This window comes from Balaenoptera acutorostrata, chromosome 1, assembly GCF_949987535.1.
Source record: "Balaenoptera acutorostrata chromosome 1, mBalAcu1.1, whole genome shotgun sequence".
NCBI classification, from domain to species: Eukaryota; Metazoa; Chordata; class Mammalia; order Artiodactyla; family Balaenopteridae; genus Balaenoptera; species Balaenoptera acutorostrata.
Window position 1 is genome coordinate 74,563,043 of NC_080064.1, and position 12,220 is coordinate 74,575,262.

At 44.4% G+C, this 12,220-nt stretch overlaps 1 protein-coding gene across 4 annotated transcripts in view; it reads left to right on the forward strand.

Annotated features, from left to right (window-relative positions):
* The window catches only part of SAMD13 (sterile alpha motif domain containing 13), a 56,888-nt gene that overhangs the window by 26,806 nt on the left and 17,862 nt on the right, over window positions 1-12,220 (forward strand). For all 4 annotated transcript variants that reach the window (XM_057532897.1, XM_057532876.1, XM_007173012.1 and 1 more), the window contains exon 3: window positions 3,689-3,800. In XM_057532897.1, coding sequence (XP_057388880.1) covers window positions 3,689-3,800 — 112 coding nt within the window. The remainder of the gene's footprint in view (window positions 1-3,688; window positions 3,801-12,220) is intronic.

Below are 12,220 nucleotides of genomic sequence, written 5' to 3' on the forward strand. Positions count from 1 at the left end.
GATAATCTCCAGGTTTCTTCTTTAAACTGTTGCTGAAACCACTGGACGGGTCCAGCAAAATCATCCATCATTCTTTAACATAACCTAGAAGTGACAATGTGTGCCTGCATATTTCTGCTTCTGCAAGCCATCCCCTCTCAGGGCAGAACTTAGTGCGTGTTTGAAGCAATTGATGCCTTTCAGAATTGCATTAAAAATCTTCAAGTGTCCTAGTCAGGCAGAATTATCCGGGCCCTCCAGTGCGTGCATCGCCAATAGCACCAGTTCACCCCCCCAATTCTAATACTTAGAGTATGCTGCTTCCCCTCACCAGAGTGCCAGCTCCTTGAAGGATATGCATTCCTATCCTGGTAACCCTGCCTCTAGCACAGTACTGAGAAGACAGTAGGCTTTTAGTAAATATCTGTTGTGTCAATGAGTATGGAGTGAAAAGAAGTATAGATTTGGAGGCAAGCATATATGGAATCCAATCCTGGCTTTATACACTATGTGATTTGGGATGAGTTCTTAACCTTTCTGAGCCTTAGTTTCCTAAAAACAGGTTATAGTAGCCAGTTCACGAGGAGCTGGGAGGCTGATAATAGATTATGCGTGAAAAGCATATTGTAGACTCTAAATGCTCTCTGTTTGTTATTCCATTGATGTAACAGATCTTTGCCATGTATCAACTGTACACACCAGTCCAACCTATGCTGAGAGCTGTAGAGATGCAGAGATGGAGACAGATAGTTTCTGCTCTCAGGATGTGAGTGGTCTAACACTGGCTTCTTCTGTGTATCCCCTCACCCTAAGTATGAGACGTTCCTCATTACTGGTGCTCTTCATGGTACGCTGCCAGCAGTTTTGCAAAGCCTTTGTTCTCTGCTGCAATGCTAGTACTCAAGAATATTTCAGAACTGAGGAAGTGATGATGTCATATCCCAGCAGAATAAGAATCAGGAAAGCCTCCCATCCTAAAATTACAATGTAGCATACTTTTTTTTTTATCATAATTAGATGACAATTCTTTATGAAGAAAGACAGCTAATTGAAGTCAGCCACAGGGAGAGTGAATTCAGATGTTTTCTGGGGCACTTAAAAGTGCATCCGATGGGACGCTGTGCTCACTGCTAGAAGCGAGCTGACTAGAAAACTTAAAAGATTTGTCAAAACAATGAATCCTTTCCAAACATTTTTCAAGCCCAACTTAAGCAAGAGAGGGAAGGAAAATGGTACCTAAAAGAGAGTCCCCTGTGTCAGCTCATGATTGCTTATGTTAAAGAGATGATGGAAAATCCCAGCATGTGGATAATTTTTTAAAAACACATTTAGCTTTGATTTGAAAGTACATGTTAATGCTTAACAATGTTAGAGTAAAAAATAGTTTTTCCCCATGTATATTGCCTGTTAAATGGTAAGAAGGTGGCAGGGGGGGCACATGCCGTGTGTGAGTGAGCATGTACATGAGTGTGTATGTACATGGGCAGTATTTATAGATTCACAATCTCTATGCCCAAAAGGGAAAATACTTATAACTAGCAAGCATTGGCTCAAAATGTTTTTAAATTAAGTGCTAGGTTGATAAGTAGTTGATCACATGTGCCATTGATTAGTGACTCCCTTTAACTAGGAGAGAAGTTTGTTTTTTTAATCAAATATTTTAAGTTCCTACTATGAGCAAAACATTATCCTAGGAACAAGGCAGAGGTACAGGTCAACCCTTGACTTTTGGATGTTTGAAGACTTTCAGGAATCCCCAAAGTCTGGGCAATTTCATTTCCATTAAAAGTAACATGAATCTTTTCAACTTGCACTAAATGTTGAACCTTCCCAAGCTTGATTCTAGGCCCAGTTCTCTTCTCATCCCCTCCCAAGGTTTCACATGCCATCTAAACGCTTCTGGCTCCCCATTGTGTACCTCTAGCCCACCCGTCTACTTTGAGCTCCAGACCCATGTTCCACATTAAATCTCAACTTCGATATAGATGGTACCCCACATTCAGTGTGTCCAGCCAAACCTGGGGATGCAGTCTAAGTGCAGTTACCACCATCCATCCAGTTCCAGGACTCTTTGATCTCCTTTGTTCTCATGTCTAGTCCACCACTACGTCATGCTGATTCTATTGGTTAAATATTTTTGAAATCCACATGCTTCTCTCCTTTTCCACCATAGTCTCAGTCACCATGATCTCTTTCTTGGTCCCTTCTTGTCCTCTGGCTCCTCTCTAATACCCTCTTTTCAGAAATGTGAGTCAGATCAGGTCACACCCATTACATCAGACCATTTAACAAGTCCCATTGCTCATAGACAAAAACCCAGAATCCTTGATGTGGCCTCCAAGACCAGCATGCCTCCCTGGGCTGTATATTCCTGCTACAGAGCCTGGAATAATCTTCGGCTGACTTCTTTATACGGTTAACCTTCTGGCTGCTCTCTAGACCTTACCTCAAAAGAAACTTCCACAAGCCTCTCCTAGCCCCTCAAACTGCCATAGTACAGAGTGCCTATCCTTCAGCTACATTGTGTGGCTATACATTTAGTCGTATGATTACCGATCAGTGTCTACCCCCACAGTGCTGTGTATTCACAAGAGTAATGACCCTTCTGTTTTACTCACCAATACATTCCCAGCTGGAGGGCTAGGAGGGGGCTTTGTCCTGAAGGACCTCCTGAGCCAAGTGAAACTATTTGGAATTTATCCAAAGGGCAATGGGAAGAAGTCTTTGAAGGATTGGAAGCAGGTGAACAATGTGATGGGATGTGCACTCTGGAAGAATCCCCGGGGACGAGGCATAGAGAAATCTAGACAAATACTCTTGAACACAGAAATAAGAGTCACAGTAACTGCAGGTCCTTGCCACTCTCTCTTCCACCTTTCCTCCCCTCCTCTCTAAATCCATTGAGGAGGTTACCCAGAGACCCTCTCAAACTAATGCTTGATCAACATCCAGTCGTCTGAACATTGATTGAATTCCTAACTACGTACTTGACACAAAGGATAATAAAGTGAGAAATGGTCCAGGTCCAAATGTACCTCTTCAGCCCACATCTCCGTAGAAATTCTAGAGACTGTCTAATAAGCAGAATATAATCCAGTGGGAAAAGTGCTGCAGTGGGTGTTAGAATGAAGGTCTCTAACTCAGAGGATGTTATAACTGAAACACTTACCCGGTGCAGCCAGAAAATGCCTCACAGAGATGGTGGCATTTGAACTGGTAGGAAGGGTAGGATTTTGTCGGAGGTAAATGAGGGGGCATTCAGTGGCTGGGACACCATGTGAAGGGCATGGTGTGTTGGGGAATGGCTTTAGCCCTGGATGTGTGGGGTTGGGGATGGGGAAAGTGATGACATGTTGGGGCCACATTGTAAGAGGCCTGGTATTCTTAGCTCAGGGGTATGAATATCATATTGTGGGCCGCCAGAAATCACTGGACCACTCTTAATATCTCTGGATTAAAAAACAATACATGAGGAAATACTTTATATTAAAGGTTCATAGAGAAAGGAGTGACTGAGCCAGTGAGAGCAGTGATCTTCTGAGCCTAAGAAACGCACGAGTGATTCTGGTCCTGAGGCAGATACACTGGGATCTGAGCCTCTGGTTGCAGTGAGCTGGCCCAGGCCTGACCCTGGGAGGCTGAGTGGAGCGCCTAGCCGCACACGCTTGCATGTTCTGCCCTGACAGCCATCTTGATTGTTATTTTGCAGTTCCATGGAGAACGGGAGGCCACCGGATCCTGCAGACTGGGCCGTGATGGATGTCGTCAATTATTTCCGAACCGCAGGATTTGAGGAGCAAGCTAGTGCGTTTCAGGAACAGGTAACTCGGTCTAGAGAAACACATGCCCACAGCGGGCAGAAGGGAGTGAGGAGGGAGCGGTGAAGGATGAGTGCGGCTCCCGATCATCCCAGCCCCTGAGAAACCGAGGGGGTGGGGGAGGGGAGGACGGAAGTGACAAGCTAATGATTCCTTCCTGCAAGAGAAAAACCCAAGCCCCGAGAGGAGAGGAGACACGGTCACAGCTGCAGAGAGGAGGGCTAAGTCTCCTCAACATCTGCATCTTCTGAAAGACGGCACAGCCCTACCTTCCACACAAACACACTAGAAAGCAGAAAAGAGAGAAAAAGGAGGGACCAATCTGGCTGAGAGGCATGCAGCCTCGTCTGCTCCTGGGCTTGGCACCACCTGAGCTGTTAATCAAGTCTCCTCCAGTTTGCTTGCTGGGTGCTGAGCAAAGTCTAGTGGAAAGAGGACAGGATTTAGACTCAGATCCTGGTTCTTGTAACTCTATGTGACCCCAGACAAGTTACTATGACTCTCTGAGTCTTGGTTTCACATCTGTAAGAGGAGGCTCTCAATGCCTAACTTGGTAGGGTGGTACCGTGAGGATTAAAGGGCAGCGAATGCACAGCACCTAGGATAGGTGCTGGCCCAACGTTGATGCCCCCAAAAGTTAATTCCCTCGCTCAGGTCCAGGGTTGGTACTGGAGAGAGGGAAGGAGGAGCAGGGGGTCCTTCCCAATTGTCTGGGTGAGTCCCGATTCCATTTTCCAGGCTGGGCCAGCTTTGTAGAGATGGTGCTCAAAGGGCTTTGACCATGAGGAAGCAAATCGGGGTACACGTGGTCCACACCAGACCAGCTCTGTAGGAAAACACAGAGTTCCCATCTCCCTATCAATGAAGTCTGCAGTCTTCTAAGCATTACGTTTACTTCTCTAATGTTGTAATATAATTGAGAGAATTATAAAGCGAGCAATGTGTTTGGCTGCTTCTTGCACATCCCTTTAGCCATTTCTTACTCTCTCAAGCTGGGTTTGGATAAGTGCACTTTTCTAATATCATATATTCCAATCTCTAGATTTCCTTCAATCAGTATTTCCTTCAACCTGATCCCTATGCATATGTGTCTTTTGTTAATTTGGAAAATTTTCCAAAATAACAGCTTAAATCACTTCACACCCACCAGGATAGCTAAAATTAGAAAGACTGATTGCAAATGTTCGTGAGGATGTAGAGCAACCGCACTCTCCTACATTGTTGGTGGGAGTGTAAATAAACACTCATACATCTACCCCATGATCAACAACTTCGTTCCTGAATATTTACCCAAGGGAAATGAAAGCATATGTCCACCAAAGATTGGTACAACATTGTTCAAGTAGCTTTATTCATAATAGTCCAAAACCGGAAGCCTAAGTGTCCATCAATAGGAGAGTGAATATACAAACTCTGGTCTAGTCATACAATGGAATAAAGAAAAATGAAGTACTGATATATACAACAGTTTGGATGAGTCTCAAAACATTATGCTAAGTGAAAAAAGCCTTACATAAAAGAGCTCATTCTGAATGGTTTCTGTCTTAGTCCATGCTGGCTGCTATAACAAAAATACCATAAACTGTGTGGCTTATAAACAACAAACATTTATTTCTCATGATTTTGCAGGTAGGGAATCTAAGATCAAGGCACTATCAGATTGGGTATCTGGTGAGGGCCCGCTTCCGAGACAGCTGTCATTTCACTGTGTCCTCACATGGAGGAAGGGATGAGAGAGGTCTCTGGGGCTGCTTTTATAAAGGCACAAATATTCATGAGGCCTCTGCCCTCATGACCTAATTGCCTCCCAAAGGGCCCACCTCTTTTTTTTTTTTTTTTTTTTTTAAAAGTAACTCTTTTTTTTTTTTTTTTTTTTTAAAGGATTTTCTTATTTATTTATTTATTTATTTATTTATTTTTGGCTGTGTTGGGTCTTCGGTTCGTGCGAGGGCTTTCTCCAGTTGCGGCAAGCGGGGGCCACTCTTCATCGCGGTGCGGGGACCGCTCTTCATCGCGGTGCGCGGGCCTTTCTCTATCGCGGCCCCTCCCGTCACGGGGCACAGGCTCCAGACGCGCAGGCTCAGCAATTGTGGCTCACGGGCCCAGCTGCTCCGCGGCATGTGGGATCTTCCCAGACCGGGGCACGAACCCGTGTCCCCTGCATTAGCAGGCAGATTCTCAACCACTGCACCACCAGGGAAGCCCAGGGCCCACCTCTTAATACCATTAGTAATATCCCTAAGACCCGTTGGGGGTTAGGTTTCAACATATGAATTTTGGGGGGACACAAATAGACCATAGCAGTTCCATTTAGATAAAGGATGAGAACAGGAAAATGCACTAATGGTAGAAAAAAATCAGACAGTGGTTGCCTCTGGATAGGTGGGAGAGGGGAATGACCGGGTAGGAGCATGAGGGAACATTCTGAGTGATGGTAGCGTTTTGTGTCTTGATAAGGGTTTGTGTTATGGGTATATGCATTGGTCACCACATATTCACAGGTATATGCAAACGATTCAGATTTGTGTATTATATAGGCAATAAATTTTTCTTCAAAAAGAAAAGAACTGTAAAAAAATAAAACAATTAATGGTATGCAAACTGAAGTATTCAGGGGAGAAGTATACTGATTTTGCAACTTACTTGGAAATGCATCAAAATATGGATTGATAGTTGGCTAGATGGATGAGTAGTTGGATAGACATATGATAAAGTAAGTATGGAAAATGTTCATTGTAGAATCTAGGTGGTGGGAGTATGGGTGTTCTCTATAATATTCTTACAACTTTATGTTTGAAAATTTTTGTAATAAAATTGTTGGGGGAAGTAGCTCAGGTTGGAAAGTGGAAGGCTGATCAGCTGGAATGTATTTTATTTTGGTTTAATGATATAGTGTCCATTTGTGTCATTGTAGTTGAGTTAACTCACTTCTAAAATTAAATTTAAAGAATATTGTGAAAGGTTAACAAAAAAATGGACTTAGCTAAAAGGTCTCTTGGCCAGATTCCCTGCTGTCCAAAGCATTTTTTCAGAATGAGCTTTTGCTCAGACTCCTCTGGGGCAGATGTCCCAGATTGGGGGTGGGGATGTTCTTTGGGCCTTCCAGATTCTGGAATGGAACCGGCCAGCTCTGAGCTCGGCCCAGGAGCAGGCCCTTTCTCCCAAGGATGACATCACTCTGGCACCAGTGACAGGGGGAGGCAAAAGGGAATACAGTTTCCCAAGGTGTCTCATTCAGAAGTCCTTCAAGGGAGGAAAGGAGCACCATCTTTTTTCTCCAACTCTGGAGCCTGAGAAATGAATTCCCAGGGGACTGGAATTTTGCAAGCATCGTCTACAAGCTCAAGTTCTTCATTCTTGTGGAAAGGTAATTGGGCTGGGGAAAGAGTCTGCCTTGAATTATTCTCTGGAAGTGATTCAAATCTTCCTCCTGCTTTGAAATTCTCATCGTCTTTCCTCGTCTCATTAAAGGAGGTAGAGGGCAAGGAGGGGACCACTGGCCAGGCTCAGGCTGATATGACAAGCAGCTACTGTGATTTTCATGAGGACTGAGGATCAGGATCCTCTATTATGTTAACCTCCCTCTTCCATTTCATGATTCAGAGGCCTTCAGTGTTTCACCTCCAAGGATCTTTCCGGCAATGAACCTCAAGCAGTCAGCTGTCACTCACCAATCATCCCAGATGGGAAGACTGCAGGCCACCCCCAGGCCAAACACATGACCCTTTTAGGCACATCTTCTAGGTCACAGCAGCTGAGAAACAATAAGAATGGTCACATCCTGAAATCTCCTTAGGGGAGGCTTTGCCTTGCCATCTGATGGAAGCAGGGCAGGGATGTGAACATCCCCTAAACCACCTTAGAAAAGGGCAGGTTCAGAAAGGGTTGCCAAGGGTAGCATGTCTCTGTTGATGTGAGAGCTTAATTTCTTGGCTGTTATGGATGTAATATTTGTGTCCCCCCAAAATTCACATTAAAGTTAAAGCCCTAACTCCCAGTGTGATGGTGTTTGGGGCCTTTGGGGGATAGATGAGGTCATGAGGCTGGAACCCTCACGATGGGATTAGTGCCCTGAAAAGAAGTGACCAGAGAGCTTCTCTTTCCCTCTGTGCCATGTGAGGATATAGCACAAGGGCAGCCATCTGCATGGTAGGAAGAGAGCCCTACCAAGAGCCACATGTTGGCACTGTGATCTTGGACTTCCAGCCTCCAGACTGTGAGTAATAAATTTCTGTTGTTTAAGCCACCTAATCCATGGTGTCTTGTTATAGCAGCCTAAGCTGACTGAGACACTAACACTGATGCCAGACGTGTCAACCATCCCATGTGCCAACTTTCAGGAGAGTGTCTGTCTTCTTGGTATGGTCTCACAGTACATTACTGGATATTCTCGTCGTAGCAACCAGACTCAGAGGTGGATTTCTAGCAACGCGTTCCCTTGGAAGATGTCAGGCCACTGAGTGAGGTTTGTCCAAAGTGCAGGAGTGTCCCATGTTCCTGTGGTATGGAGGGGCAGCTGAATTAACTGGGTGATCTTTGTATAACCTCCTTTTCTCTATGCAGGCACACTGACACCTAACAATTATCTCCATTAAGTTTCCCACTAGTGCAATTATCTCCATCAGGTTTTCTTCTGACCAACCTCTTTTGAGCCTCTGTGTGACCCACAGGTACAAACCAAAAGACTTATCAAGAGGGAAGGCCCAGGGGCTTCCCTGGTGGCGCAGTGGTCAATAATCCACCTGCCAATGCAGGGGACATGGGTTCGAGCCCTGGTCCAGGAAGATCCCACATGCCACAGAACAACTAAGCCCATAAGCCACAGCTACTGAGCCTGCACTCTAGAGCCCGGGTGCCACAACTACTGAGCCCACACTCTACAAGTACTGAAGCCCACGCACCCAGAGCCCATGCTTCTCAACAAGAGAAGCCACTTCAATGAGAAGTCCATGCACCACAATGAAGAGTAGCCCCCACTCGCCACAACTAGAGAAAGCCCGCGTGCAGCAACAAACACCCAACTCAGCCAAGAATAAATAAATAAAATAAAAAAATGTATAAAAAAGAGGGAAGACCTAGGCCCCTGCCCAGCTCCCTCCCCACCCCTGCACCAATGATCCAGTGTCAACAATGTGTGTGTCTGGGGTTGTATTCCTGCTCTGGCCATTCTGTCATGGCTAGTGGTGACGCTGTCCCTTGGCCCACTGGCCTCATTAACATAGTGCCCCAGAGGACTCACTGGCCCATAAGAGCAGGAGGCAGTGGGATCCCTTCCTAGAGAAGGCAGTGATTCCAGCATTGTCAGTACTATCTCTCTCTCCCACAGACACCATGGTGGCTATTTTCCCAAGTATCTTCCAACAGACAGACCTCTTAGGCTTCAGTGAAGGGCATGAGTGAGAATCATGACTCCTGGTTTCATTTCTCCTGATTGACTCATGGTCATTAGATGACCCTGCAGAGTTTGCCTTTCTAGGACTCAGATTTCTATGATGAATGTTGAGTTAAACAAGCAGAATATTGCTCAAGTTCCTGCTTTAAGAGTCAAGTGTTACCTTGCAACTGGCCCTCATGAAGTTAGCTTTCAATGCACAACAGAGGGCACAAAACCCCTTGAGATGCTGTATATACACTGTTGAATTTTCACAACTAGATGATAAAAAATTGGCACTTGCCCAGGGATGATGTGGGTCGCCAGGTTTTCAAGAGTCAAAGGTACCTCAGGATTTTACTTTCCTAAGGGTTTAGTTTTTAAGAAAGAACCTTTTGACTAACTCGTCAAAAGCATCTCCACCTTCCTCGAACAGAACATTTAGGATAAGGTTTATTTTGTTAAACTCTGAAGGTTAACTGAAAAGCCATCTCTATTGACAAGGCTTTTAGTTGCCAGTTAAGTCCATCACGGCAACTTCACCATTCCAACTGGACCCTAACTGCAGGTCGCAAAGACAGTGTGCCCGTTGTAGGGTAGTCACTTCATTTCTTCACTATCTGACTCATTCACTCAGAATGTATGTGAAGAAGATGGACATGGAGAGGGGCCATTCAATCAAGGTCACATAATTCATATTGTTCAGATCCTCAAACTCACAAGTGAGTGACATCAGTGCATCTGTTTCTAGAACAATATGAATCACTGAGAACTTTTTTCTCAGAGTATCATGACAAAATAATATGCAACTCATGGTGACAAATTAATTTTACTCCATATCGCCTCACTTCCCCTAAACCACATGAATAAGAAAAGTATTTTACTCTGAAATGTCCAGTTGGTTGTTTAAGCTGTTTGCCTGAAATTCCAAGACTGACATTTCTTTTCAGATGGCTTATTGCTAACTTTTGATACGTTTCTGAGGCCACTGACTTAATAACTATAAATAAAATATTTTATTGTTACAAATTGCCAAGTAACACTAACCTCCTCAAATGGAGTAGTAAAGTGGGAAGGCCGGTCAGAGCAACCATGAGCATGTATCCTAAGTTGTGGTTGTATGGACTTCAACTGTAGTGATTCTAGATGGATAGTTCTAATTAGACCCGGGACAAATCCAGGTTTGCAGAGGTTGGGGGAGAGAGGGAGATTAAAATCATACAATTCTAAGAGCCTTCCTTTGGAATAAAAGTACAAAATCATGATACAAAATTGCTAAGGCAAAAATTAAGCTTCATTAACTTCATGGTAAATCCATCTCTGGGACTTCCTTGGTGGTGCAGTGGTTAAGAATCCGCCTGCCAATACAGGGGACACAGGTTCGAGCCCTGGTCTGGGAAGATCCCAAGTGCCGTGGAGCAACTAAGCCCGTGCGCCACAACTACTGAGCCTGTGCTCTAGAGCCCGCGAGCCACAACTACTGAGCTCACATGCCACAGCTACAACTACTGAAACCTGCGCACCTAGAGCCCGTGCTCTGCAACAAGAGAAGCCACCACAATGAGAAGCCTGCTCGCTGCAACTAGAGAAAGCCTGCGCACAGCAACGAAGACCCAATGCAGCCAAAAATAAATAAATAAAGGACAAACAAACAAATAAATAAATAAACCCAGCTCTGAATTAGACCAGTTAAAATCCCACAAATTGACCATAACTTTTATTACCTTTTCAGCATATTATAATACCAAGTACTGGAAATATACGAGGTGCTTTGACACCTGATATTTCTTAACAGTCGAAGGCTTCTGAAATGCTTAAAATATTTTGTGGCATAATGAACAGGGGAAGTGGCAACTCAGACTCTGCTGATGTGTCCTTTCAGCCCACAAAAATTTAGAAAAGAGTTAAAAAACAAATGGGTAATGCTAACAATAAGAAAACAGCGAAGAGAATGGAAGCAAAACTGATAAGCAAAGAACCTTTTGAATTTTTTGATTGAAATAGAATAGATTTCTACAGACCAAACCCCCAAATTGTTGTTTAAATCATTCATTTGAAATGAGAAGTTATAAGACATTATAAGATAGCCAGGTATGTGGTGCTTCTTTGGCTTATTCACTTGTTCAATTGTTTCCATAGCTGTTACAGCTTTTTCTAACACTTATGAAAATAAATATAAAACTATTAAAGTTGGGGCTTCCCTGGTGGCACAGTGGTTAGGAGTTCACCTGCCAATGCAGGGGACATGGGTTCGAGCCCTGGTCCGGGAAGATCCCACATGCGGTGGAGCAACTAAGCCCGTGTGCCACAACTACTGAGCCTGCGCGCCTAGAGGCTGTGCTCCGCAATAAGAGAAGCCACTGCAGTGAGAAACCCGTGCACCACAACAAAGAGTAACCCCCACTGGCCGCAACTAGAGAAAAGCCCATGTGCAGCAACAAAGACCCAATGCAGCCAAAAATAAAATAAATAAATAAAACTATTAAAGTAAAATAATGGTCATTATTACAAGTATTATTTTACTTTAATAAGGCCACCTGAAACTATTGTAGGTATGAGAATTGAAGGAAGCACGGAAGATTCTGGGCAGAAGGGGGATTAGATACAAAGGTATGGGGGCATGAAAAAACATGATTTATCTTGAGAACTCCCAGTACCTTGGCCTAAGAGGCGTGGAGCAGGGAATGCCTAAGGATAAGACTGAAAGATAAACAGGGGTCCAGATAACAGATAGTCTGTTTGGGTGAGAGGGACTAGGAAACCACTGAAGGATATTGAGTGGGGAGTGCCAGGACGAGATTTGTGTTTCTGAAAGATCAGTCTGGTGACAATGTGGAGAGTGGTTTGGAAGACAAGGAGACAGAAGGCAGGAAAGCTGATATAATCATTCCATTGGGGATGGAAAGGAAGAGATGGATTAGAAAGTCTGGGGAAGATGGTCAAGAGAATTTAGTGGATCATTGGCAATGGAGAGTGAAGATTTGTCCTGTCTCAGTTCTCTGCCTTAGCCCCAGGACTGAGCTCACTGCTCAGGGTGGGAGAGGGAGGTGGC